The following is a 27,130-nucleotide window of genomic DNA, read 5'->3' on the forward strand; positions in this document are numbered from 1 at the left end:
TCAGACTATTCAGTGGATAAAGAACTGTTTGGATGACCACAGCCAGAGGTTTGTGGTCAATGACTCTGTGTCCATGTGGAGGCTGGTGATGACTGGTGTCCCCCAGGCATCCATTCTAGGACTTGTGTTCTTCAATATCTTCATCACTGACATAGTCAGTGGGATTGAGTGCACCCTCAGAAGGTTTGCTAGTGACATCCAGCTGAGTGGTGCAGTTCACATAACAGCAGGAATGGATGACATCCACAAGGACCTAGGCAGGCTTGAAAAGTGGGCCCACATGAACACAGTGAGGTTCAACAAGGCTAAGCACAAGATGCTATGCCTGGGCATATTGGGTCAATCCCAGATATGCATACAGACTAGGAGAACTCATTAGGAGCAGCCCCATAGAGAAGGATCTGAGTGTTCTGGTGAACAAGAAAGTTAACATGAGTTCTTGCAGCCTGAAAGGCCAATTGCATCATAGACCACATGAAAAGAGGGGTAGACAGTAGACCATGTGGAGTAACGTGTCCAGGCCTGGGGTCTCAAGTGCAAGAAGAACAGAGAACAGTTGGAATGTGTCCAGAAGAGAGGCATAAGGATGATCAGATGGCTGGAGCAGCTCTTTTATGAAGAAAGTTTGGTGGAACTGAACTTGCTCACCTGAGATAAGAGAAAGCTCCAGAGATATCACATTGCAGTCTTCCAGTGCTTAAACGAAGCTTGTAAACAGGAGGGAGACTGATTTTTTACAGAATTGGGTAATGATAAGACAAAGGGGAATGACTTGAAATGGAAAGAGGGGAGATTTTTACTAAGAGGTATCAAACAGGTTACCCTGAGAAGCTGTGGATGCCCCATCCCTGAGGATGTTCAAGGCCTGGTTGGATGTTGTCCTGGGCAGTCCAGCCTAACGGCTGACATTTCTGCCCATGGCAGGGGGGTTGAAAGATCTTTAGGGATCCTTCCTAAACCATTCTATGATTCTGTGATTCTATGATTCTCTGATCTGTGTGTGGTCACAAAGCCATGATATGATTGTGATGACAGACATGATATGATTGTGATCACAGAGACGTGTTTGGACAGCTTGCATGACTGGAATGCTGTCATGGATGGCGATATAATTTTTAGGAAAGACAGACCAGCACACTGAGGCAGTGGAGTTGCTCAGTATGTGGGAGAGGATGTGCAATGTATTGACTCTGTCTAGGGATGAACGATGAACAAGTGAAGAGTTTATGGGTGTGAATTAAGGGGACAAGCTAATATGCGTGACAACACTGTGGGTGTTTACTACAGGCTGCCTGACCATAATGGGAGAAGTTAAGGAGGTTTTCTTCAAAAAAACTGTTATGATCATAGGCACTGATTCTCATGTGGGACTTCAACCACTCTGATATTTGTTAGAGAAGCAACACAGCCAGGCACTCACAGTCCAGGACATTTCTGCAGAACATCAGTGATGAGCTTTCTGACTCAACTGGGGGAGCCAACAAGGAAAGTTGTGCTGCTGGACCTTGTTCTTGCAAATGAAGAACTGACTGGGGATGTGAAAGCTGGGGACAGCCTTGACTATAGTAATCATAAGATGATAGAGCTCAGGATCTTGCACAGAGGAAACAGGGCAGTAAGTAGGATTGCAAGCCTGAACTTCAGGAAAGCTAATTTAGACCTCTTCAAAGACCTGCTTGGAGGAATCTCATGAGATAAGGCTCTTGGAAGGTAAGGGACCCTGAGAGAAATAGCTAAAATTCAAGAGCCACTTCCTTCAAGCTCAAGATTGATACAACTCTATAAATAAGAAATCAGGTAAAAGTGGCAAGAGAATGGCACTGATGAAAGTGATGCACTGGAACAAGTTGCCCAGAGAAGTTGTGGATGTCCCATCTGTGGAGGCATTCAAAGTCAGGCTGGATGTGGTTCTGGGCAGCCTGGTCTAGTGGTTGGCAACCCTGCCCACGCCAGGGAGATTAAAACTAAATCTTTGAGGTCCTTTTCAACCCAGGCTATTCTATGCTTCTATGATTCTATGAAAGGACAGTGAGGTGGATTGAGAACAGGTTGATTGGCCAAGCTCAGAGGATTGTCATCAGTGGTGCAGTCTAGAGGCCTGTAACTAGCAGTGTTCAGCACAGGTCAGTACTGGGTCTGGTTTTGTTCAACATCTTCATCAGTGACCTGGATGAAGGGATAGAATGCACCCTCAGCAAGTTTGTTGATACAAAGCTGGAAGGAGTGACTGAAGTATTGGAATGCTATGCTACCATTCAACAAGTCCAGGACAGGCTGGAGAATTGGGTGAAGGGGAACAAAAAAAGATTCAACATGGGCAAGTGTAGAGTTCTACACCTGGGGAGGAGTAACCACATATATCAGTACAGGTTAAGGGCAGACCTTCTGGAAAGGGGCTTTGTGTAGAAGGACCTGTGTGTCCTGGCCAAGAAGGCCAGTGGTATCCTGGGGTGCATTGGAAACAGCCTGGCCAGCAGGTTGAGGGAATTTACTGTCCTCTGTTTTCTGTGTCGTGGTGAAGACACATCTATAGCACTGTGTTCAGTTCTGGGCTTTCCAGTTCAAGAAAGACAGGGAACTTGTAATGTCTAGTACAGGGCTACAAAATTAGGAGCCTAGAGCATCTCCCTTATGAGGAAAAGCTGAGAGACCTAGGACCATTTAGCCTGGAGAAGGCTGAGAGAAGAATTTATCAACACTTTCAAGAGGATGGGGCCAGACTCTTCTCAATTACTCCTGGCAACAATGGGTAATGGGCACAATCTGGAACACAAGAAGTTCCATCTGAACATGAAAAAGCCTTTACTTTGAGTGTGAGAGAGCACTGGAACAGGCTGCTCAAAGAGGAAGTGAAGTATGATTCTCTGGAGATATCCAAAACCCACCTGGACACTTTCCTGTGTAACCTACTGGAGGCAGTCTGCTTTAGCAGGAGCTGAACTAGATGATCTCCAGAGGTCCCTTCCAATCTGTACGATTCTGTGATTCTGTGAATGGTATTACCAGAAATAAGATTGCAGTAGCTAAATTAAAATAGTATGAAAAAAACAATAGTGAGCTTCAGTTAAGGCAATTATTTTAAACAAACACATTTGTTCACCACACTGGACTTGCTCCCAGATTTTGGGTGATGACGGCAATGGAGCAGGGTATAATATCTGCACCTGACATTCCCTCTGCCGTTTCCTGTTCAGCTCCTGCTTTGATCTCAGTCTCTGAACATAATTATGAAGCCTGAATCAGAACCAGGCTCACATTTCTGTTGCTCCAACTTGCCGCCTTCTTTAGCTGCTAAGGAAGACCCTGCGATTCTCAAATATTTGCCTTTTATTTTTAGTCCAATAAAATGGACCACCAGCAAATTCATTTTTTTTTTCTTTTTATTACCTGCTTTTTGTTGTGTAACCAACATACCCCAAGAGTATCCAGAAAGTATGTAGAAAACATAATTAACCTTCTGTAAGAAATGTGTCTTCTTTGCTTGAAACTATACCAAACCCTTAGCTGACACACACCAGCAGAACTCCATTAAGTCAGCCAACATATGTTCATTTGCACCACTTGTATGTTTGGCTCAATCTTTTTGCTTTTAGTGATTGTTGCACACTGAGATGGACCCAAAAGACTAAAGAAATTGTCTTTGTTATCAGCTGGGGGCAATTAGCATAGCTCTGTAAACTGTAATGAGGCTATCTTGATTTACAGCAGCTGAACATTTGTCCCCTGCAGATACTGTTTCAAAGTTTTACATTACTCACTATAGTATATACATATAAATATATATATATATTTATAAGACTTTGCACTGACTTCAGGAAGTAAGGATCTTAAGGTCCTGTATCCTACATGCTGTAATCTAGATCACTTGTAAACTATACTGTAAATAGAATAGTAATCATCATTATGTTATATTGGTGTATTTAATTATGATGTCTAATTTCTGTCTTTGGGGCAGAGTGGCTAGAAGACTGTGTAGAGGAAATGGACCTGGGGGTATTGATTGATGCTTGACTGAACATGAGCCAGCAATGCGCCCAGGTGGCCAAGAAGGCCAATGGCATCCTGGCTTGTATCAGAAATAGTGTGGCCAGCAGGAACAGGGAAGTAATTGTCCCCCTGTAGTCAGCACTGGTGAAGCCACACCTCGCATACTGTGACCAGTTTTGGGCCCCTCATTGTAAGAAAAACACTGAGGCCTGGAATGTGTCCAGAGGAGGGCAACAAAGCTGGTGAGGGGTCTGGAGCCTTATGAAGAGCGGCTGAAGAAGCTGGGATTGTTCAGTCTAGAGAAGAGGAGGCTCAGGGGAGACCTTATTGCTCTCTATAACTACCTGAAGGGAGGTTGTAGTGAGCTGGGGGTCAGCCTCTTCTCTTGTGTAGCTAGTGATAGGACTAGAGGGAATGGCTTCAAGCTGTGCCAGGGAAGATTCAGGCTGGACATTAGGAAATATTACTTCTCTGAAAGTGTGGTCAGGCACTGGAATGGGCTGCCCAGAGTGTCACCGACCCTGGAAGTGTTCAAGGAACGTTTGGATGTTGTGCTGAGGGACATGGTTTAGCGAGAACCATTGGTGATGGGTGGTGAATGGTTGGACAGGATGATCCTGTGTATCTTTTCCAACCTTTGTGATTCTATGATTCTATGATTCTACTGGCAGAGAAGAGCAAAAGTAAAGAATTAACATCCAGACCTGAATGTTCTATTTCTCTTTAGTGCATTTCTTGACAAAGATATCACCTCATACATCCTTCTAAAATTTCATTCAATCAGGAAAAGAATAATAATGAATCTTATACCTGATCTCTCTCTATGTATACATACATACACACACACATACACAGATACAGACATATATATCAGATCTCAGATGAATCCTCCTCTTTCTAAGTTTTTCTCTATTTAAATGTGGTACAAAAACAACAGAGGCAAGAACAGAATCATATATCTTACCTCTAATTTTTAGAACTTTGGTTTTCTAAAAGGAACTGTCAAACTTGCCCCGGACACATTTGTTGACATAGAGCTTAGTGTCCATCCTTTATTAACAAGAACATTTTTTCTGTAGCCATTTTCCAGTTACCATCACGAACAGCACATGTCAACTGCTCATGTCTAGTGACTGTTAAAAATTCTTTTGGGAGAGTTAAGGTTGTAAAACAAGAATGTTAAGTACATGCATAAAAAGTGCAAGCCAACAGTTTACAGCTCATACATAAATGTCCTCCTTATGCTTTCTTTATTTTTCTATTAGAAAATGACAAGGCAAAGGTCAAGCACCCAGCAAATGCCCACTTTTGCTGACTGTTGAACCAGAACAAACTGAATTTAGATAATCTCCTATCCTTTCTTTTGTAGAGAAGGAGAAGAGCATGAAGGAGCAAATAAAGCACCTCTTTTTCTTCTGTAGATTTAGGAAAATACTACAGAAGCTGGAAGCCCAGGCTTAAATCTAGTATCAGACTGTCCAACACGATTGTGACCTTCAGTAGGGTTGCTCAGATTTCAACATAATGTAAGTGATGAAAGTCTTGGGCTGGTTCTTATTTATGGACAGATTGGTTTATACTTGCAATATCACCAGAATAAACTTGTTAAAGATTTTTAATATTAAAAAGACAGACTCTATCTTGTTAGATAAGGCATCTGCTTTCTGCCTCTATAGCTTCACTGACCTTTTAAAGACAGCACTCTTCATTAAACAGTTAAGCACAGAGTTAAAGGGAAAGCATTTCCATCTCTTTTCTCTGAAGTGGCTAACTTTGAAGTTTTGTAGTGCAAAAGATACAGTTCACAGTGGAGTCAAATACTCACCACAGGAACTACTGTTCTTACAATAGCAGAGGGTGTGTTACAATGGGGATTTGCTGAATATACAGACTTTTTGAACACAGTCAATACACGGTGTTCTGTTAACAAGTTGATCTCTTCCTGGAGCCATCCTTTAGATCCTTTATTACAGGAACTACTGCAAAAGAGTTTCACTGAAACAGGGTAATTCCTTTGACAGATGTGATAACAATAACTATATTTTCCTTTTTGATACATGGTTTTTGGTTTCACTTCACATATCTGTATTAAGGGATTTTTTATGGGCATTTTATCCTACTACTAGATCTTCTCTTAAGTTGGGATTATTCTGTAATCAGTAGCATTTTCAATCTGTCAGAAACACCAGAGAGCAGTTGAGAAATAATAAGACAGGCTTCTGTAGGCATTCCATAAAAGTTTCTCTAAGTACTTAGTAACTGTTCAAACCATATGCAAAGCATACTGAAAGACTGCTAATTTTCACACTCCACTGTCCCTAAGGAGCTGTTAAATTTTCCAATGAGGAGTGATACAGAGATGTTCTGGCTAGATTTCCGTAGATATTTCCTTAAGGAAATGTTCTTATTCTGTAAGTTAATAAGATTATCTCCTCTCCACTCTGCCCTTCCCCTGCCCTCTTTTTCCTTTTTCCTTTTTCCTTTTTCCTTTTTCCTTTTTCCTTCCCTTTCCTCCTTTCATCCTTTCCTTCCTCCCTTCTTGCCTCCTTTCTTTCTTCCTTTCCTTCTCTTTTCTTCTTCTTCCTTTTCCTTTTTCTTTTTTCCTTTTTCTTTTTCCTTTTTCCTTTTATTTTTATTTCTTTTTCTTCTCCTTCTCCTTTTCCTTTTTTTCTTTTGCTTTCCTTTTTCTTTTTACTTTTCATTTTTCCTTTCCCTTCTCATTTCCCTCTCCATTTCCCTCTCCCTCCCCCTCCCCCTCTTCCTTTCCCTTTCCCTTTCACTTTCCTTCTTCTTCTTTTTTTCTTATTTTTTCTTCTTTCTCTTCTTTTTTCTCTTCTTCTTTTTCTTCTTTTTTCCTCTTTCATTTGAAGAATTCTTCATTCCCGCCTCCCAGCTTTCACAGGCTATGATTGTTTCTAAGCTAAATAACTGCAAGATTTCCTTCTACTTTGTCAGGAGCCATTTACATGTGTTTATCCAGTAATAAATTACATTCTGTCTGCTGAAATTAATAAGATGATTCAGAAAAACATACCTACAGAATATTATAGATCTATATCACTTAAGAAGAATACCAAAGTCTCAAACATTCACAGTACCATTCAAGTTTTGTGATTATCTTCTCTGCTGTGACAGAGAGTATACAGATCTCCCAGTACTGGCTTTGAAAGCACAGGACACAATTGCCCATCTTTTGCACGCCTGAAACACCTATCAAATACCTATTTGGAACTGGGACAGGATTTTTTCTTCCAATGATGACAGTTCTTCTTTTATTTTCTTCTTTTTAAAAAAATGTTTCTGAAAAAAAAAACAAAAAACAGCAGTTATCTATTCTCACTCATCTGCACTGCTCAATGCCTTAGAAGCAAGCAGAGAAATGAATTCTTTTCTGCTATTTCCTGTGGAACATACATTCTAAGGCATGAGTTATCATCTCACACTATGTCGTTAAATTTCCCCTTACTATTCACAAATGCTTTTACTCACATCCATTTTGGATTGTATTGGTAGAAAAAGTGAAGCTGAAGAGTAAAAGTTTATCGAGCAGTTTTGACAGAATCCAAGCACTACATTATTTTTAAATTTATGTTTGTTTTCAAGACCATTCTCTTTACGCTACCTGTAACACACAGACTTTTAAGAATGCTCACTGTTTTGCTAAAACACAGTATTGCATGGTACCAAAGAATACCCAGCATGACAGACAAGCACCTGCTGGCAACATTTTGATATAGACAGATGCAGGCGTGATATTTACCTATGGTAATGTAAAAGAATGAAATAGAAACCAGGAATGATCACCTACTGACAGTGACTGCCAAAAATACTATTATTATTCTATCTCAGCTCATAATTTTGAAATGGCTAGATTAGAAAAATTCACAGGACAATATTAGTCTAAATACTGATGTCCTGACGCACAATTGCTCTGCAAAATGAGATTAAGAGATTCAGTGCTCTGGTTTGTAGACATTTAATTTCTGATTAGATGACTGGAAGAAACTGTTATGCTCAGAGCGGTTGACTGGAAGAAACTGTCAGAGTGTTGATGTTTTCCAGGGACTGTGGCTCCACATTGTACATTAATTCTATTTGGTTTTGTGAAATACTAATGGGTCATGTGAAATCCTTTGGAGTCTTATGAGATTTACTTGCCATTTTCCAACTTTCCTTGCAGGATTCAATGAGTGTTGGCACAAAAAGGCATAGACAGTACTTAATTTCTTATACTGGTGATGGTGTTTATTAACCCTAAAAGTGAAGCTTGCTTACTTCTCTAGCTTGGAAGTCAGAATATAGCTGGAGGAAAGTAAGAAGTCTCTGCTTGCAGGTAACCATCCACGTCAGTTCTTGCTTGTTCATCTTTATTCTAATAGACCCAAAACAGGTTTTGAAATCCTCTATCAGATTCTGAACATAATCTTTGAAATATCTACCTCTACTCTTTAAGAACTAAAGCACCATAGCTCTCCATCTGACTTTTACTATATAACAGAAGGAGACACACATGAAGGAAGGAGGTCACTGTTACTCTTCAGGATCCACAGTGGCATGAAAACTTCCACCCAAGCACTGAGGACTGACTGGCCCTTATGCATTTGTGTTGTGCAACCTATAAAGGGCCTTACTTTCAGGATCAAACACGTTTTCTTCTTTTATTCCAATATAACAAAAAAATATCTCATACGCACTTATCTGCTTCTGATAGTGACTCCAATAATCACCACTGCAGTAAAGAGTGTACTCTGTCTTGTAATTATCTGCCATCAAGAAAGCTTAGAGAAAAAAAGGTAAGAGAAAAGGTATATATTTTAAAACATGTCAGCAGCTGGTAAGACCTGGGCCTTTAAAAAGTTCTCCTCCCGCCCCCAGCCCCCCCGAAGATAAGGGATTTTCTAGTAAAGGAATCTTTTAGAAAAAGGCTCATTGTACCTTTGAGTTAAACCTGAAGATGAATTAACTTTATAACCAGACTTGATTGTATATATTTGTATATATGTGTATATATATATATGTGTGTGTATATGTGTATATGTGTATATATATATATATATATTTCCATTAAAATGCTGATTAGAAATCAGGGGATGCAGAATTGACTAAGGGAAATTACTATTCTTGTGACCATGTACAAGATTTGCACTTCAGTCTGGAAAGACACTTTGTTGCTGACGTTATCTCCTGGAGCTCAACAGAGATCTGCCAAGAACAGGAGCAAGTATTGTTCCTCATCTCAGAGTAACACACATAGCCTGTGGAGCAAAAAATCCTTGCTCACCACTATGAACATCTATGGTAGTTGTTTAAAGAGCCTATGTGAGAGATGGAAAGACCAGAGCACACCAGCAACTTCCTTATTTTACAGAAACAAAAAATATCAAATTAGTCTAGTAAAACCCTATGAAATATTTCCCATGAACAGTTCATAGAACAGTTACCTAATTTATCCTAGAATTCTAGAGTCACTAACAACAACTGTCAAGAAATCAACTTAGATTTCTCTAAAAAGAGGCTGAGTTGGCAGAAAAAGTTGTTTCTTGAAGCAGTCAGCAGCCACCAGCTCCTGCTGACAACTTCAGAGACCAGGGCAATGGAGTCTTCTTAAGGAAAATGGCCTACAGAGACCAAACCTTACAGGAGCTCAATGGAAATGGTATTCCCAGTTCACACAATTTGCTTCAGAAAAGCCTAGCTTCTTGTCATCTGGCTTCTGCAAACTATTCAGAATGCCTTCTTCCCTAAATCATATTAAATCTACAATTTTCAGGATCTATTCCACATAAATCAGTTTTGAACTGATCAGTATTTCTCTAATAATAGTTTCCAGACCCATGCTGTTAGCATATGGAAAATCAGAATAACCCAAGCCAGAATTTTTAAAATTAAGTTTGTCTTGTGAGAGATAGCAAAATGGCAGAAGGACAAAACTGATATTGTTGTATGCGTAGCGAGGGAAACGAGGTGTGTTGTAGGCGTAGCGAGGGAAACGAGGTGTGACGCGTGCAGGTTCCTATGCCACCTGTGTGTTATGCCACTTGTGTGTGCCAAGTGTAACTTCGTGATTGGAGGAAACACTTGTATTTAAACACGTAGCCTATAGCAATAAACGCCATTTGCCTCACTTACTCCTGGGGTCTGGGTGAGCATCTGGCCCCGACCTGGTAAAGGGTCGGTTTCGCCCAGCAGTAAGCCCTACATGTGGACAGAGGACGAACACCGGACGAGCGAACGGAGACTACATGCAACAAGTGGTGACCCCGACGTGATCTGTCTGCTGAGGGTAGCTGCCCGGCGTGCCCGTGACGCGGAGAAGAGCCTGTGAGGTGGCGGCAGGTCGCGCACGGAAGACGTATTGCGGTTAAGAGCCTGCGAGGTGGCGGCAGGTCGCATACGTAACAATGGACCAAGTCATTAAGGTACTTGTGCAGTTTTGTAAGGACTACTGTGGAAAATCTACTCCTTCCCGGAAGGAGATCGCGACAGTTTTGTCGCTGTTAAATGAGCTGGGGGAGCTGGACTCTCCCCGCCACATTTTGGATTCGAATAGGTGGGACTTGCTCACCTCGGCGCTATGCCAGCGCGCCATGGCCAGTCAGAAGGCTACGGAACTTAAAACGTGGGGACTGATGTTAGGAGCCCTTAAGGCGGCCAGGGCAGAGCACAAACTTGGCGCGGTCATGAGCGGGGAGGGAGCTCCGGGGAGCGGGTCTTTGGAGTTTTGCAGGACCGGCGCTCCGACCGGCGCTCCGACCGGCGCTCCGACCGGCGCTCAGACGACAGCGAATAAAACGGCGACGGAGAGAGAGGAAGACTGCGAGAAGGAAGACTGCGAGAAGGACAACGAAGAGTCGCAGAGGCTCGGGGGGGGCGCAACGACGCCGACGGCCCCTCCTAATTCTATTGCGCTGTCGCCGCCCCCGCCCTACCCTAAGCAGCCGTTATATCCTTCCTTGGCAACGACATCGGAGCAGGGGGCGGGACCATCCCCAAAAGGGAAGGGGGAGGGGAGACTTAAGCTTACTGATTGGGGGCAGATCAAAGAGGAAGTGGCACAGAAAGGCCTGGCGGCAACTTATACACTCCCAGTTGTTGTCTCGGAGGAGGGAGGCCCAATCTGGGTCCCGTTGGACCCAAAGGGGGTAGCAAGGATGATTGAGGCAGTAGAAAAGAAAGGGCTGAAGTCGCCATTGACGATGAATGCCCTTGAGGCCCTCACAGCATCGGGCCCAGTGCTGCCTTATGATATTGAAAATTTAATGCGCATGGTGTTGAAACCAGTGCAGTATACGCTTTGGAGAGAGGAGTGGCATACTAAATTAAAACAAATGCTGATTATGGCGCAGGGTGATCAAAGAAACCCCATATATGGGTCCGATATACAGAGATTAACGGGCAATGCACCAGGTCTGCTGACCCCTCAAGCACAAGTTTGTCAACTTAGACCAGGAGAGTTGATAGCGACTACGGACGCTGCAATAGACGCGTTCCGAAAGCTTGCAAGGAGCGCTGAGCCCACTACTCCGTGGACAGAGATCGCGCAAGGCCCCACAGAGCCGTTTCAGGAGTTTGCAGACAGACTAATTAAGGCAGTGGAAGGCTCGGATCTGCCCAGAGCAGTTCACGGTCCCGTCATCCTGGATTGCTTGTATCAGAAGTCCAGTGAAGGGGTGCAGGGGATTTTGCGAGCGGCGCCGGGGAGGCTCCAAACCCCTGGTGAGGCCATCAAGTATGTCCTAGATAAGCAAAAGGCCTGTCCGTCTGTGGCAGGGGAGGTAGCTGCGGCGGTAGCAGGAGTGATGATGGCCTGTAGGGAGGCAGACCATCGTAGTGCGGACCGACAGTTAGGACCTTGCTTTAAATGTGGCCAGTTAGGCCATATTAGGGCCCAATGCAGAATGGGCACGGGTGGAGGTGTAACATGTCAGCAGTGTGGGCGGAAGGGTCATACAGCACCACAATGCAGGGCCCGTAGGCCTCCACGCCAGGGAAATAACAACGGGAGACCGTCCACGCACGGCAACTTCATTTCTCGATCGGTGCGGGCCCCTCACCTAAGTTTACCCATGGCGGCGCTGTCTCTAAGTACCCATGAGCGCCCTCTGGTGAAAGCCACTATTTCTTGTACCAACCTCCCGCCGGATTTTCAAGGCCCTCGATCTATCTCTGCCACTGCCCTCATAGATTCCGGCGCCGACGTTACTGTGGTCGCGGAAACAGAATGGCCATCCTCGTGGCCCGCGGAGGCCTCGCAGTCTATTATGGGGGTTGGAGGGGCGACCCCCTCACGCCGGTCTACCAATGAGGTACAAGCGGTTGTGATTAACAGGGATGGCTCCTTAGAGAAACCGGCGTTGCTTACGCCATTGGTGGCGCGTGTCCCCGGAACTCTTCTGGGGCGGGATTTCTTGCGACAGATAGGCATTCCACAGTATCCTCTGAACACCTTCAAGGGATACGTCACTAATGTTACTGCTTGCGATAACGATGCCGATTTAGCCAGCCAAACAGCATGCTTGATAAAGGCTCTAAATACAACCCTCCCTTGGGACCCCCAAGAATTGGATATTTTAGGGTCCCAGATGATCAAGAACGGAACAACACGTACGTGTGTTACCTTTGGTTCGGTGTGCTATAAAGAGAACAATCGCAGTAGAGTCTGTCACAATTTTGATGGGAATTTTAATGGGACTGGTGGGGCAGAAGCAGAATTGCGTGACTTCATAGAAAAATGGAAAAGTGATGACCTTCTTATAAGGCCCTATGTCAACCAATCATGGACGATGGTAAGTCCAATAAACGTAGAGAGTTTTTCAATAAGTCGTAGATATTGTGGATTCACCAGTAACGAGACTCATTACTATAGAGGGGACCTTTCTAATTGGTGTGGTTCAAAAAGGGGAAAATGGTCAGCGGGGTACAGGAATGGGACAAAATGTTCCAGCAACACGACGGGTTGCGGTGGTAATTGCACGACGGAATGGAATTATTATGCATATGGGTTTACCTTCGGGAAACAGCCAGAGGTGTTGTGGAACAATGGGACTGCTAAGGCACTCCCACCAGGTATTTTCTTGATTTGTGGGGACAGGGCTTGGCAAGGCATCCCGCGTAATGCCTTGGGAGGGCCCTGTTATCTAGGACAATTGACTATGCTCTCTCCTAACTTTACCACCTGGATAACATATGGGCCGAACATTACGGGTCACCGCCGTAGCAGGCGCTCGCTGAGTCGTCTCTCACCTGACTGCGGTGATGAGCTACAGCTATGGAGTGTGACAGCCCGGATATTTGCTTCTTTCTTTGCTCCTGGTATAGCAGCAGCACAGGCCTTAAAGGAGATCGAACGATTGGCATGTTGGTCGGTTAAGCAAGCGAATTTAACATCATTAATATTGAATGCGATGCTGGAGGATACGAGCAGCATCCGGCACGCAGTGTTGCAGAATCGAGCAGCCATCGATTTCTTACTCCTGGCGCAGGGACACGGGTGTCAAGACGTGGAAGGGATGTGTTGCTTCAATCTCAGCGATCACAGTGAGTCCATTCACAAGGCGCTCCAAGCCATGAAGGAACATACAGAGAAGATACGGTTGGAAGATGATCCCATAGGGGATTGGTTTACGCGCACGTTTGGTGATCTAGGAAGGTTGCTCGCGAAAGGTGTTAAGACGCTACTGTTTGCCTTGCTTGTCATAGCCTGTCTATTAGCTATCATTCCATGTATAATCAAGTGCTTTCAGGATTGTCTATTGAGAACAATGAATCAGTTTATGGATGAACGCATAAAATATCATAGAATTAGGGAGCAGCTGTAGGTTCCGAACGCGATGTGACGGGAGCTATCGGCATAGGGAGGGGGAGATGTTGTATGCGTAGCGAGGGAAACGAGGTGTGTTGTAGGCGTAGCGAGGGAAACGAGGTGTGACGCGTGCAGGTTCCTATGCCACCTGTGTGTTATGCCACTTGTGTGTGCCAAGTGTAACTTCGTGATTGGAGGAAACACTTGTATTTAAACACGTAGCCTATAGCAATAAACGCCATTTGCCTCACTTACTCCTGGGGTCTGGGTGAGCATCTGGCCCCGACCTGGTAAAGGGTCGGTTTCGCCCAGCAGTAAGCCCTACATGTGGACAGAGGACGAACACCGGACGAGCGAACGGAGACTACATGCAACACTGATATTCAGGAAAGTTGGCTTTACCTCTAAGAGCCTCCTAGCTTTAAATGCCTTTTAGTTATTGTAAGTAGGGATGTCTCCACTGATTCAAATGGATGTAGGTTTACAAAAATTAGGTAAGAATCTAGTCATTTTTCTTAGTAAAAGGTCTAGATCTGCTTGCTTCTTGACTGTGTTTTCTAAAAAACATACCCGAGCTAACTGGCACAGTTCAGTTTGCCAGTGTTCTGAAACCCACTGCTAAATATCTGTCTTTCTCAGTTACATCCACCAGAAACAAAAAAAAAAAAACAAAACAAAAAAGCTCGGGATGATTCCCAATGACCTTGATAACTGGTTTCTCTGTTCTGATGTGGTGGAGGTGTAGTTTTTATTAGCCAATATTTATTGTATTATTATTATTTATCATTATTTTGTCTATTATTATTATTATTATTATTATTATTATATTCTCTTCCAGACTACTCATATTCTATTATTTCTTTTCCTCTGCTGTTGAAACAAAAAGGAAAGGTTTCAAGGAAGAGAAAGCAGTTCCTGAGAAAGACTTCTGTGTTGACAGAAAGGAAGCTAAACAGTCCCATTATTTTTAATCACCCGTTCTGACTAAAGTATGTGTTAGCTGAAGTATGTTTGCCTGACATAAAATCAGCTACACTGATATTTTGAAAAAGAAAAAGAAATCACTGCTGGGTGAATGTTATGTGCTCTGAATTTCTAAATAAAATGGAAAGAAAGAGGATTAGTTATGCTGGAAATAATAATACAATACTAACTAGCTACTAAATGTGCTACTAACTAAATACTATTTACTATAACTATTTACTATATACAAACAATATACTAACTATACTACTAACAAGGTCTATGATACCAAAACAAAACAAAGATAAGAACAGTTCAATACCAGTTTCCTTTTAAGTTAGAATATTGAAGAAATCTTTCACAATTGTAATGAATTTGTAAATGCTCAATGTGTACAAATTAGATCTGTCCAGTCATCTGACAGAGATCATTGCTCTTCCATGCTTTGTTTCAAGAGAATATTTATATGGGAAACAATTATTATATCAGTCTACACATTTACCCTCCAATCAGATTGCAGCTGCCATTCCAAACAAAGACAAATGGAAACCCACATTCTACATTCGTAGTAGAGGGAAAGGATTTGAGTGAAGTATTCTTTGACATCATTAATAGTATAATGTGTGCGTTGTAACAAACAGCAACCCTGAGAGTGATACTGTGGATGGAAGGTTGGGGCAGATGGATGTTAATATCATCAGAGATCCCTGCTTGCAGATAAATGTTCCTGAACACAGAATTAGGTCATGAAAGAACTTGAATTTGTTCAACATTTTCTAAATAAAAAGCAGTAAGAAATCAAAACCAAAAGCCCTTAGTCTTTAAAGCTAAAAAGCTCTGACATTCATATGAGCCAGTTATGAACTTCCATTGCAAAATTTTCACTCACATCCATGGAATGATATCAAGCTTTGAAGGATAATTATCCTTTACCTCCTTTTATTTCAATATTTCTAGGAGAAGTAAAAAAATAATTTTCCATACTACAAAATATTTTCTCAAAAATATGAAGGTATGTATAGTAGGAAACTATGCAGTATTTAAAGTACCATTATTGTGAATGCTATTTAACTGGATTTTATTAGAGCATTTGACACTGTTTCTCACAGTATTTTTCTGGAGAAGCTGGCTCATGATAGCTTGGACAAGTGTACAGTTTGTTTGGTGGAAAACTGGGAAAGAAGCCCTCCCCCACATCCTGTGATACTCTCCTACCTGGACTCACTCACACCTCAACCAGACCCCTTCTAACAGCCAGCGCTGGTCAGGTAGCCTCTTCTCCATGTTAAATCACTGCCACACCTCTAGCCACTACCTTGAAGCTCAGAGGAAGGCTATGGTCTTCAGGTGTGGTTATTTAGCTTTAACTTTAAACATAGGTTGTACTCAAAGCTACCACAAAAACCTCCTATCTATAGAATCAAACTGAAAATCGCCTTTGTCATGGAACTCTCCAAACAGCAGTATCAAAACAAGGAACAAGAATTGCTCAGACCATTTCCCCTTCTGCATTTGTTAAATATTACATTTAACTATCTCTTCTTTGACAATAGTTAACATGTACTCATGAGAAATTGAGTGTCTGAGTACCTCCCTCAGAAAGGGATTTCCCTAGTCCTCCTCCCAGGATACTACAGGTTGATAAGCCTCACCTCTGTGCCTGAGAATGTCATGGAACAGATCCACACTAAAAACATATGTGGAATGAGCACAAATGAGTGGGATATGGACCTCAGCTGCTGCCATCTCAGAGGGACCCTGGGAACAAGATGGAGGCCAGTGCAAAGCGTGTGCAGGCGTGGGGTGGGCAGGAGGAGGCAGAGTGCCCTACCCAGGCTCCACCTCACAGGCGTGTCATGGTTCCAGGGGTGGGTGGGGTGCACCGTGGCGCCATCACAATGGAACTCAATTCTGAGCTCACGGGGTGGTCCCACCTCTGCTATTGCGGTCGTGACCAGCGTTTAGCGATGATGGTTGACGGCAGCTCTCTCTTTGTCCCCGCTACCCTTGTCCTTCTCTACGGCCTCATGTTTCTGGTGGCCGGAATCTCCCTGCTCACCGTGATCCCAAACCTGCAGGTAGGGGAGATATGAGGCTGGGGGTGACTTGTGGCTGGGGGTGACTTGTGGCTGGGGGTGAGAGCCGGGGTCAGGTGTGCGGGACCCCTCAGGAGTGTAACTGTGCCCTGTCCATGTGCCCGTAGGCCGGCAGAAAATGCTTGCGGTGGTGGAGATGGTGGCGGCAAGCAGCAGCACCAGAGCCAGGTGAGTCCTCGGAGGGTCAGCCTGAGCCCCAGGCTTGCCCAGGAGCATCCATCCCCAGGCACGGCCTAGCCTCTGGGAGCAGCCGAGCCGCCGCGGCCCAGAGCCTGGCGCAGTGCAGCCTGGCCAGATGGGCCCAGGGCAGGGGCATCCAATCTTTTGGCTTGCCTGGGCCGTGGTGGGTGCGTGCTCAGGGCTGGGCTGGGCCTGTTGGCGGGGCAGAGCTGCGGGTGATGTGGAGCAGAAGCTGGGCTGCCGTGACAGCTGTGCCAGGCTGCATGAGGCCCGCGGTCCTCGCATTGGACGTGCCTGGCCCACAGCATCCCCGGAGCCCCCGGCCCACCGTGGCTCAGGGCCTCTCCCTTTTTTGCAGGTGCTGAGAGACAGGCAGGCAGGCACAGCAGTCCCCGGAGCGAGCCATGGTGCCCCTGCAGTAAGGCTGACCAGGAGCTCCAGCAGCTGGTCCTGTCGGGACTGCCTGGGTGCAGGCCTGTGCTGGGCCCCGACTTCTGGCAGGCGGCCTGGAGGGACCTGGAGGAACTGGTGGAGCAGAACAGCCTGTCGTGCCACTGTTGCAGCTCTCGTGAGGTTCGTTGCTGCCCCAGAGAAGGCTATGGCAATTCCTTGAGTGTGCCTGGCAGGGCACTGACAGAGCCAGTGCCAGTCTGCAGCCCTGGATTTGTGTGGAGCGCTAGAGCCCCCAAAGCCCTGAGCATGCGTGTGGCACGGAAAAGCCTGCAAGTGCAGCTAGGGGCCCTGCCCAAACGGCCCTTGCTCTCCCAGCAGCAGGCAAGGAGAAGGCCATGCCGCTCTGTCCTGCCCAAGCTCATCAAGCCAGGGCAGACTCAGCCTCTGCTGCAGCACCGTCTGAGCCCCTTGCTGCAGGTCGAGGGTGACTGCACGGCAGGCAGCATCCTTAAGAAGCAAGGGCGGAAACAGTGGGAGGGCCCCAACCCCCAACCCTACTGAGATCTCCCAGAACCTGCTGGTGCCATGCCCCATGCCCCCCACTGCTTCTGCTTCCCCAGCATGGGGGTCTTACTGGGAATCTCATCGAGCGTGTACCCTATTTCCAGGGCCAGGCTGAGGCACGGCGGCATCCCGGGAAGAAGCAGCAGGACCACCAGGGCCACCCCAAGGAGTCAGCAAAGATTCCTTTGCCTCTGGGTGCAGCACCTAAGGAGACACAACGTCCAGCAGCTGCTGCAGCACTTCCAGGCCCAGCCAGAGCAACACTGCGGAAGGACAGCGGCGCTCAAACGGACACCTCAGACCTGCTTCTGGCTGACGCTGAAGCTACCGGGAGGCAATGCCACTGTGCAGTGCCTGACAGCAGCTCAAAGCCACAGCTCGGTCAGATGTCTTGCATGAAGGTCTCCATGCATACAGCCAGAAAATGCCTGGACGTAGATCTCCACGTCTTCCCTGAGACAGTTCGGAGGCCCACAGAACTGCTGCAGCATCCACAGCCAACACATGGTGCCCCGGTCTCCACACTCAAAAGGAAGTGCCCCCTCCATCCTGACCAGGTCCCGCGGCAGCAGCATGGGGCCAGGGCACCAGGATGCCACCGCGCTCCCACGTACTTCTGCAGCCGTGAGGCTTGGTTCCTGCCCGAGGAGGAGCGCGAGGCCCTGGAGCTGCACACCTGCTCCATGAAGCAGAAGCACCCTGGGAACCAGCCAGCAGCGTCCTGGGAGAAGGAGTCCACCAGCACATATAAGACTGCACCATCTGAGGCAGACTGGGCTGAGGCAGGCGCCAAAGGACACAAGCGGTGGCCCTGGTGCAAGAATTGCCCTGGGAGAGGCGAGAGCACCTGGAGCACCAAAGCAGAACGCAGCAGCTCTCCACCTGGCAGCGTAACGTTCTGAGCAGCACAGGTTGAACACCACCACCTGCCACAGCTGACCATTACAGCTGTGCCGTGACCGTGTTTGTGGCTCCAAGAAATCGTGCCACTCGCACCACTCCCGGGATGCTGCGGCCGTCCCAAGTGCGGCCACGACCCCCAGACACTACATCGTCTGGGGGAAGATGTGCCTGTTGCCCTAAACGCCAAGGATCTCTGTCTCTAAGCCCATCTATCTGGCTTGAGAGGAGACGAAGGGCCAGGCTCAGCAGTGCCCCTTCTCTCAAAAGAAACCTTTATTTTTTAAAATAAATAAGCTTATTTACTTGTGCCAAAGGGCTTTCTCTGTGGGGGCCTCCTTGGGAATCGAGGGGGGGGAGGGGAGGTGGGCTCAGGAGTGCCAGGGAAGGTGTGCTGTCCCATAGGAGGACATAGAGATTAGGAGAAGCCAGGGTAAATGGGCTGGAGCTTCTTCTGCACCCTGGCTATGCCCTGGGAGCAGCCTGGGGCTTTGTGGCTCGTCTGGAGGCACAGCACCAAGTCCGGCACCACCTCACGCTGCTGCAAGGGGACTGCAGGCTCCCACAGCACCAGCAAGAGGCCATCAGCTCCTTCTACAGGCAGGAAGGCCCGCTTGAGGCAGTGCGGGGTAAGTCCTTTGGCTCGCCTTGGCCTGTGATCCAGGAGTCAGCCCTGCCTGCTCTGTGGGGATGAGGATGGGAAAGGTAGCATGAAGCAGCAAGCAAGGCCACAGAATGGCATCTGTTGCCCAAATTCTCCCTTGCGCTGGCCAAACAGTGCATATACAAAGAATACGGTGCTCACGTTTCTGAAGCAGCCTCCAATCACTGCCAGTTATCTGACAGTAGCTTCTGTTCTCTTACGGGCTATCTTCTGATTCACCAGCGTCACTTATAGGGAGCGGCGGAGAGAACTGGGTTGTTTGGTCTGCAGGAGGCTCAGTGGAGACGTTATTGCTCTCTACCAGGACCTGAGGGAAGGCTGTGGCAAGGTGGCGGTTGGCCTCTTCTCCCAGGTATGGCAGGATGCAGGCCAGGGTCACCCGCTCCTCCCAGTCTCCAGCCATTCCCATCCTCTTTGCTGTCCACAGCCGGGCATGCAGAGAGCTGTGAAAAGGTTTTACCATAGCTGTCTGGATTTCTTGAGTGGATGGGAATGCCGCCAGGGGACACCTCAGGTAAGTGAAAAGTGCTTTCTTCACGTGGGTGTGTGTCTGCTACTCCTCACTGCCCTCTTTCTAACAAGGCTGAGAGCTTGGGGTATAAATGGAGCACATGTGCTCTCCGCTGCCGGCCTCACTCTGGTCCCCATACACATGATACATACCTCCTATGCAGCTTTTCTTAGGCATGAGGGCAGGATATTCCCAGCTAACAAGGTGGGACTATGATCAGGCAAGGACCAAGATCATCATTTTGCAGTAAGGAAACATCAGCGAATGGATCCAGCTGAAGAGTAAACGTTTGCAGGGAGCTTTGTAATTCTGGGTCAGCCCTAAGATGCGCTACACAATATGACCCCCAGGACACCAGGAATGGTAAAAATGCAAGCTAAATGACAAGTGGCAGGGAACAGTAGGGTTGTCTGGCATGGCTCGCAGAATCCGTATTCTGTTCAACTTTGGGCTCGGATGCACTCTTCCTGGATGACCAGGACTTCCCAAAAGCAGTCTATGTGGGAAAACGCTCCCTAACTGAGATGATGGCAGAAGACAAAAGACTTCTTGAAGGAGTCTGTTTATCCTGTTTTCTCCATTCTGTCTGGACTTCTGCATCGGTAGTTGCTCTGGTCTAAGCCCCCAGAACCTACCCTTCCCACCATTCCCACGTAACAGTGATGCTGTTGCTCCCACTTCCCGTTAATTGCCAACCTTCCCTCCAGCTTCTACTTCTTTCTTCTTCTCTCTACCCCTTCCATCTATGCATAGCCGTTTCCTTCTCTGGCCAAATCTTCAAAACATTTTCTCCTTTTATTTCCCTTCTTCTTTTTTTTTTTTTTTTTTTTCCCACACACTCAGAGTAACAGTAAGAGCATGTGTAATTTACTTTCTCTGAGGAAACAGCCTGAGCCTCTTTAGAAATTCATATTGCGCTCAGGTTAGAGTCCCTCAAATAGTTAAGTTCATGGTTTTTTGCCAGAATTGACTTATTTTTCTATTGACTTATTTTATTTTTTGTTTTTATTAATATTTTTATTTTTATTAATCATTAATTTTATTCACTATTACTCTTTTTGAATTTTTATTTAAATACTATTTGTATTTATTTTGAACTGTCATGGCAGTATGATGAAGTCCCTGGTGACTGGAGAAAGGTAACATCACATCCATTTTCAGAAAGGGTTAAAAAGATGGCTCCATGAACTCCCAACCTGTCAGTCTCACTTCTGTGACGAGGAAGATGATGGAGCAAATCCTCCTGGATGGTATGCTTAGTCACATGGAAGGCAGGGAGGTGATAAGGGAGAACCAGCATGGCCTCGCCAGGGGCAAATCCCGCTTGATCAACCTGGTGGCCTTTTATGACGGTGTCATTGCATCAATGGACAAGGCAAGAGCCTGCAGTGTCCTCTATCTGGACGTCAGTAAGGCATCTGATGTGGTAGCCCACAGCACCCTTCTCTCCAAATTGGAAAGATATGGTTTTGATGGGTGGACTTTTTGATGGATGAAGAATTGGCTACAGGATCGAGTCCAGAGAGTGGTGGTCAATGGCTCCATGTGCGGATGGAGATCGGTGATGAGTGGTGTTCCCCAGGGATTGGAGCTAGGGCCAATAATCTCCAGTATCTTCATCAAGGATATTGACAGTGGGGTTGAGTGCACCCCCAGCAAGTTTGTGGATGACACTAAGCTGTGGGGTGTGGCTGACACACCGGAGGCATGGGATAACATCCGGAGGGACCTAGACAGGCTTGAGCAGTGGGGCCAGGAGAACTTTATGAGGTTCAGCAAATCCAAGTGCAAGAGCTTGCACCTGGGTAGAGGCAACCCCCATTACCAGTACAAGCTGGGGGATGAAAGGGTTGAGCACAGCTCTGCTGCAAAAGACCTGGGGGTACTGGTGGATGGGAAGCTGGACGTGAGGCAGCAATGTGCCCTCGCAGCCCGGAAGGACAACCGTATGCTGGGGTGCGTCAAAAGATGTGTGGCCAGAAGGTCGAGGGAGGTGATCCTGGCCCTCTACTCTGCGCTGCTGAGGCCTCACCCGGAGTACTGTGTCCAGATGTGGAGTCCTCATTACAGGAGAGACACGGACCTGTTGGAGTGCATCCAGAAAAGGGTGACAAAAATGATCCAGGGGATGGAACACCTCTCCTACGAGGACAGGCTGATAGAGCTGGGGCTGTTCAGCCTGGAGAAGAAAAGGCTGTGAGGTGACCTGGTAGCAGCCTTTCAGAGTCCAAAGGGGAGCTACAGGAAGGAAGGGTTTGGGCTCCTTGCTGGGAGAGCAACGCAAAGTCCGTGGTGATAGAACAAGGGCAAATGGTTTCAAGTTCAAAGAGGGTAGACGTAGGTTAGACGCAAGGAAGAACTCTTTGACAGTGAGGGTGGTGAGGCACTGGAAGAGGTTGCCCGCCAATGTGGCTGACACCTCATCCCTGGAGACTTTCAGGCTGAGGCTGGTAAGGCCCTGGCCAACTTGATCTAGCTGTGGGTGTCCCTGTTCATTGCAGAGGAGCTGGACAAGAAAGCCTTCAGAGGTCCCTTCCAACACCAAGGATTCTGTGATTCTACGAAGTTTTCCGTGTGGATAATGGTCTTGCAAACAGCCTTTCTCGAGCCAGTGAGAAGGATCTGCCTCACCATGTCCACTTCATCTTTCCAGTGGTGTAGCTGTTCAGACTCAAGACTTCTCAAGCAGTGGTCCCCAGGGAGCCAGTACTGGGGCCAGTCTTGTTTATTGGTGAACTGGATGATGAGATTGCGCGCACCCTTGGGAAGTCTGCAGGTGACAGATGCAGATCAAAGGGCTGAGGCCAGTTGTAGGAGGCTCAGCAAGACTAAGTGCCAGGTCCTGCACTAGAGGCACAACAAGCCCATGCAGAGCTACAAGCTTGGGGCAGAGTGGGTGGCGTACGTGGCGGAGAAAGATCAGGGGGTGTTAGTCTACAGCCATCCGAACATGTGCCAGCAATGTGCCCAGATAGCCAAGAAAGCCAAAGGCATCCTGCTTTCTATCGGTAACAGTGTCGTCAGCAGGCCCAAGGAAGGGATTGTTCCTCTGCACTTGGCAACAGTAAGGCTGCACCTGGAGTACCATGTTCAAGCATGGGACCTTCACTACCAGAAAGACACGGAGATGCAGGAGCATCCAGAGCAAGGCAGTGAGGCTGGTGAAGGGTCTGGAGCACCAGCGTCACTTTTATAGGGAGCGGCGGAGAGAACTGGGATGTTTGGTCTGCAGGAGGCTCAGTGGAGACGTTATCGCTCTCTACCAGGACCTGAGGGAAGGCTGTGGCAAGGTGGCGGTTGGCCTCTTCTCCCAGGTAACGGCAACAAGACGAGAAGGAACAGCTTTAAGCTGCACCAAGGGAGGTCCCGGTTGGATCTGGGAAAGCTTCTTCTTGGAAAGAATGGCCAAGAGCAAGAACAAGAATGGCACTGGAACAGGCTGGGCTGCTCGGGGAAGTGCTGGAGTCACTGTCCCTGGGGTGTTCAAGAAACGTGTAGATGTGTCACTTGGGGACAGGGCTTGTTGGTCTTGGTGGTGGCGGGGTGGCAGTTGGACGGTTGGAGGCAGGGCGACATAAGATAGGCAGGTGGAATCCTTGGGAAACGTAGAGATCAAATGGAAGAGATTAGGCAATTGGGAAGACAAATGAGTGGGATATGGACCTCAGCTGCTGCCATCTCAGAGGGACCCTGGGAACAAGATGGAGGCCAGTGCAAAGCGTGTGCAGGCGTGGGGTGGGCAGGAGGAGGCAGAGCGCCCTACCCAGGCTCCACCTCACAGGCGTGTCATGGTTCCAGAGGTGGGTGGGGTGCACCGTGGCGCCATCACAATGGAACTCAATTCTGAGCTCACGGGGTGGTCCCACCTCTGCTATTGCGGTCGTGACCAGCGTTTAGCGATGATGGTTGACGGCAGCTCTCTCTTTGTCCCCGCTACCCTTGTCCTTCTCTACGGCCTCATGTTTCTGGTGGCCGGAATCTCCCTGCTCACCGTGATCCCAAACCTGCAGGTAGAGGAGATATGAGGCTGGGGGTGACTTGTGGCTGGGGGTGACTTGTGGCTGGGGGTGAGAGCCGGGGTCAGGTGTGTGGGACCCCTCAGGAGTGTAACTGTGCCCTGTCCATGTGCCCGTAGGCCGGCAGAAAATGCTTTTGGTGGAGGAGATGGTGGCGGCAAGCAGCGGCACCAGAGCCAGGTGAGTCCTCGGAGGGTCAGCCTGAGCCCCAGGCTTGCCCAGGAGCATCCATCCCCAGGCACGGCCTAGCCTCTGGGAGCAGCCGAGCCGCCGCGGCCCAGAGCCTGGCACAGTGCAGCCTGGCCAGATGGGCCCAGGGCAGGGGCATCCAATCTTTTGGCTTGCCTGGGCCGTGGTGGGTGCGTGCTCAGGGCTGGGCTGGGCCTGTTGGCGGGGCAGAGCTGCGGGTGATGTGGAGCAGAAGCTGGGCTGCCGTGACAGCTGTGCCAGGCTGCATGAGGCCCGCGGTCCTCGCATTGGACGTGCCTGGCCCACAGCATCCCCGGAGCCCCCGGCCCACCGTGGCTCAGGGCCTCTCCCTTTTTTGCAGGTGCTGAGAGACAGGCAGGCAGGCACAGCAGTCCCCGGAGCGAGCCATGGTGCCCCTGCAGTAAGGCTGACCAGGAGCTCCAGCAGCTGGTCCTGTCGGGACTGCCTGGGTGCAGGCCTGTGCTGGGCCCCGACTTCTGGCAGGCGGCCTGGAGGGACCTGGAGGAACTGGTGGAGCAGAACAGCCTGTCGTGCCACTGTTGCAGCTCTCGTGAGGTTCGTTGCTGCCCCAGAGAAGGCTATGGCAATTCCTTGAGTGTGCCTGGCAGGGCACTGACAGAGCCAGTGCCAGTCTGCAGCCCTGGATTTGTGTGGAGCGCTAGAGCCCCCAAAGCCCTGAGCATGCGTGTGGCACGGAAAAGCCTGCAAGTGCAGCTAGGGGCCCTGCCCAAACGGCCCTTGCTCTCCCAGCAGCAGGCAAGGAGAAGGCCATGCCGCTCTGTCCTGCCCAAGCTCATCAAGCCAGGGCAGACTCAGCCTCTGCTGCAGCACCATCTGAGCCCCTTGCTGCAGGTCGAGGGTGACTGCACGGCAGGCAGCATCCTTAAGAAGCAAGGGCGGAAACAGTGGGAGGGCCCCAACCCCCAACCCTACTGAGATCTCCCAGAACCTGCTGGTGCCATGCCCCATGCCCCCCACTGCTTCTGCTTCCCCAGCATGGGGGTCTTACTGGGAATCTCATCGAGTGTGTACCCTATTTCCAGGGCCAGGCTGAGGCACGGCGGCATCCCGGGAAGAAGCAGCAGGACCACCAGGGCCACCCCAAGGAGTCAGCAAAGATTCCTTTGCCTCTGGGTGCAGCACCTAAGGAGACACAACGTCCAGCAGCTGCTGCAGCACTTCCAGGCCCAGCCAGAGCAACACTGCAGAAGGACAGCGGCGCTCAAACGGACACCTCAGACCTGCTTCTGGCTGACGCTGAAGCTACCGGGAGGCAACGCCACTGTGCAGTGCCTGACAACATCTCAAAGCCACAGCTCAGTCAGATGTCTTGCATGCAGGTCTCCGTGCACACAGCCAAAAAGTGCCTGGACGTCAATCTCCACGTCTTCCCTGAGGCAGTTCGGAGGCCCACAGAACTGCTGCAGCATCCACAGCCAACACATGGTGCCCCGGTCTCCACACTCAAAAGGAAGTGCCCCCTCCATCCTGACCAGGTCCCGCGGCAGCAGCATGGGGCCAGGGCACCAGGATGCCACCGCGCTCCCACGTACTTCTGCAGCCGTGAGGCTTGGTTCCTGCCCGAGGAGGAGCGCGAGGCCCTGGAGCTGCACACCTGCTCCATGAAGCAGAAGCACCCTGGGAACCAGCCAGCAGCGTCCTGGGAGAAGGAGTCCACCAGCACATATAAGACTGCACCATCTGAGGCAGACTGGGCTGAGGCAGGTGCCAAAGGACACAAGCGGTGGCCCTGGTGCAAGAATTGCCCTGGGAGAGGCGAGAGCACCTGGAGCACCAAAGCAGAACGCAGCAGCTCTCCACCTGGCAGCGTAACGTTCTGAGCAGCACAGGTTGAACACCACCACCTGCCACAGCTGACCATTACAGCTGTGCCGTGACCATGTTTGTGGCTCCAAGAAATCGTGCCACTCGCACCACGCCCGGGATGCTGCGGCCGTCCCAAGTGCGGCCACGACCCCCAGACACTACATCGTCTGGGGGAAGATGTGCCTGTTGCCCTAAACGCCAAGGATCTCTGTCTCTAAGCCCATCTATCTGGCTTGAGAGGAGACGAAGGGCCAGGCTCAGCAGTGCCCCTTCTCTCAAAAGAAACCTTTATTTTTTAAAATAAATAAGCTTATTTACTTGTGCCAAAGGGCTTTCTCTGTGGGGGCCTCCTTGGGAATCGAGGGGGGCGAGGGGAGGTGGGCTCAGGAGTGCCAGGGAAGGTGTGCTGTCCCATAGGAGGACAGAGACACCCGGGATGCTGCGGACGTACCAACTGCGGCCATGACCCCCAGACACCTCATCCCAGCTCTGCTTGGATGGCACGCATCACCCCTCCAGCCTCATGTCTCCCACAAGCCACACCAGAGTGCTTGGGAGCTATAGGTTCCCCAGACCCATGAGCTCGCGCTCAGGAAGACTCTGGGGCTTGGAGAAACTCCAGGCTGAAGGCAGACTAAGCAGGAGGCAGAGAACACCCCTCTGAAGGTGAGAGGGCAGCCTGGGAGCTCTGTCTCACAGCAGCCATTCTGCTAAGCAGTGGCAGGATGCAGGACAGCGTCACCCGCTCCTCCCAGTCTCCAGCCATTCCCATCCTCTTTGCTGTCTACAGCCGGGCATGCAGAGAGCTGTGAAAAGGTTTTACCATAGCTGTCTGGATTTCTTGAGTGGATGGGAATGCCGCCAGGGGACACCTCAGGTAAGTGAAAAGTGCTTTCTTCACGTGGGTGTGTGTCTGCTTCTCCTCACTGCCCTCTTTCTAACAAGGCTGAGAGCTTGGGGTATAAATGGAGCACATGTGCTCTCCGCTGCCGGCCTCACTCTGGTCCCCATACACAT

At 48.5% G+C, this 27,130-nt stretch overlaps 3 protein-coding genes across 8 annotated transcripts in view; all 3 read left to right on the forward strand.

The window, feature by feature from the left end:
* Window positions 1-19,201, forward strand: part of CCDC171 (coiled-coil domain containing 171) — a 253,486-nt gene extending 234,285 nt beyond the window's left edge. For all 6 annotated transcript variants that reach the window (XM_004949106.5, XM_040656232.2, XM_040656233.2 and 3 more), the window contains 3 exons: window positions 16,956-17,016; window positions 17,387-17,601; window positions 18,090-19,201. In XM_004949106.5, the coding sequence (XP_004949163.2) occupies window positions 16,956-17,016; window positions 17,387-17,601; window positions 18,090-18,887 (1,074 nt within the window). In that variant the 3' untranslated portion in view covers window positions 18,888-19,201. The remainder of the gene's footprint in view (window positions 1-16,955; window positions 17,017-17,386; window positions 17,602-18,089) is intronic.
* Window positions 10,292-14,043, forward strand: LOC112532140. Its single transcript, XM_040656238.2, has 2 exons — window positions 10,292-10,714; window positions 10,751-14,043. Exons 1-2 carry the CDS (start codon window positions 10,389-10,391, stop codon window positions 13,803-13,805), a joined length of 3,381 nt encoding a protein of 1,126 aa, XP_040512172.1. The 5' UTR covers window positions 10,292-10,388; the 3' UTR covers window positions 13,806-14,043.
* Window positions 14,936-26,441, forward strand: LOC101748308. The gene is made up of 5 exons (XM_040656239.2): window positions 14,936-16,521; window positions 23,762-24,070; window positions 24,196-24,256; window positions 24,627-24,841; window positions 25,330-26,441. Exons 2-5 carry the CDS (start codon window positions 23,762-23,764, stop codon window positions 26,125-26,127), a joined length of 1,383 nt encoding a protein of 460 aa, XP_040512173.1. The 5' UTR covers window positions 14,936-16,521; the 3' UTR covers window positions 26,128-26,441.
* The last annotated feature ends 689 nt before the right edge of the window (window positions 26,442-27,130 follow it).

Source organism: Gallus gallus, chromosome Z (genome assembly GCF_016699485.2).
Source record: "Gallus gallus isolate bGalGal1 chromosome Z, bGalGal1.mat.broiler.GRCg7b, whole genome shotgun sequence".
NCBI lineage: Eukaryota > Metazoa > Chordata > Aves > Galliformes > Phasianidae > Gallus > Gallus gallus.

Bases quoted from the DNA above. Each gene is read 5' to 3' on its own strand.
- LOC112532140 (XM_040656238.2), top strand. From the start codon at position 10,389: ATGGACCAAGTCATTAAGGTACTTGTGCAGTTTTGTAAGGACTACTGT. The intron at 10,715-10,750 runs GACCGGCGCTCC...GACCGGCGCTCC, and splicing joins GGGTCTTTGGAGTTTTGCAG to GACCGGCGCTCAGACGACAG.
- LOC101748308 (XM_040656239.2), top strand. From the start codon at position 23,762: ATGGAGGCCAGTGCAAAGCGTGTGCAGGCGTGGGGTGGGCAGGAGGAG. The intron at 24,071-24,195 runs GTAGAGGAGATA...ATGTGCCCGTAG, and splicing joins CCGTGATCCCAAACCTGCAG to GCCGGCAGAAAATGCTTTTG. The intron at 24,842-25,329 runs GTTCGTTGCTGC...CCCTATTTCCAG, and splicing joins ACTGTTGCAGCTCTCGTGAG to GGCCAGGCTGAGGCACGGCG.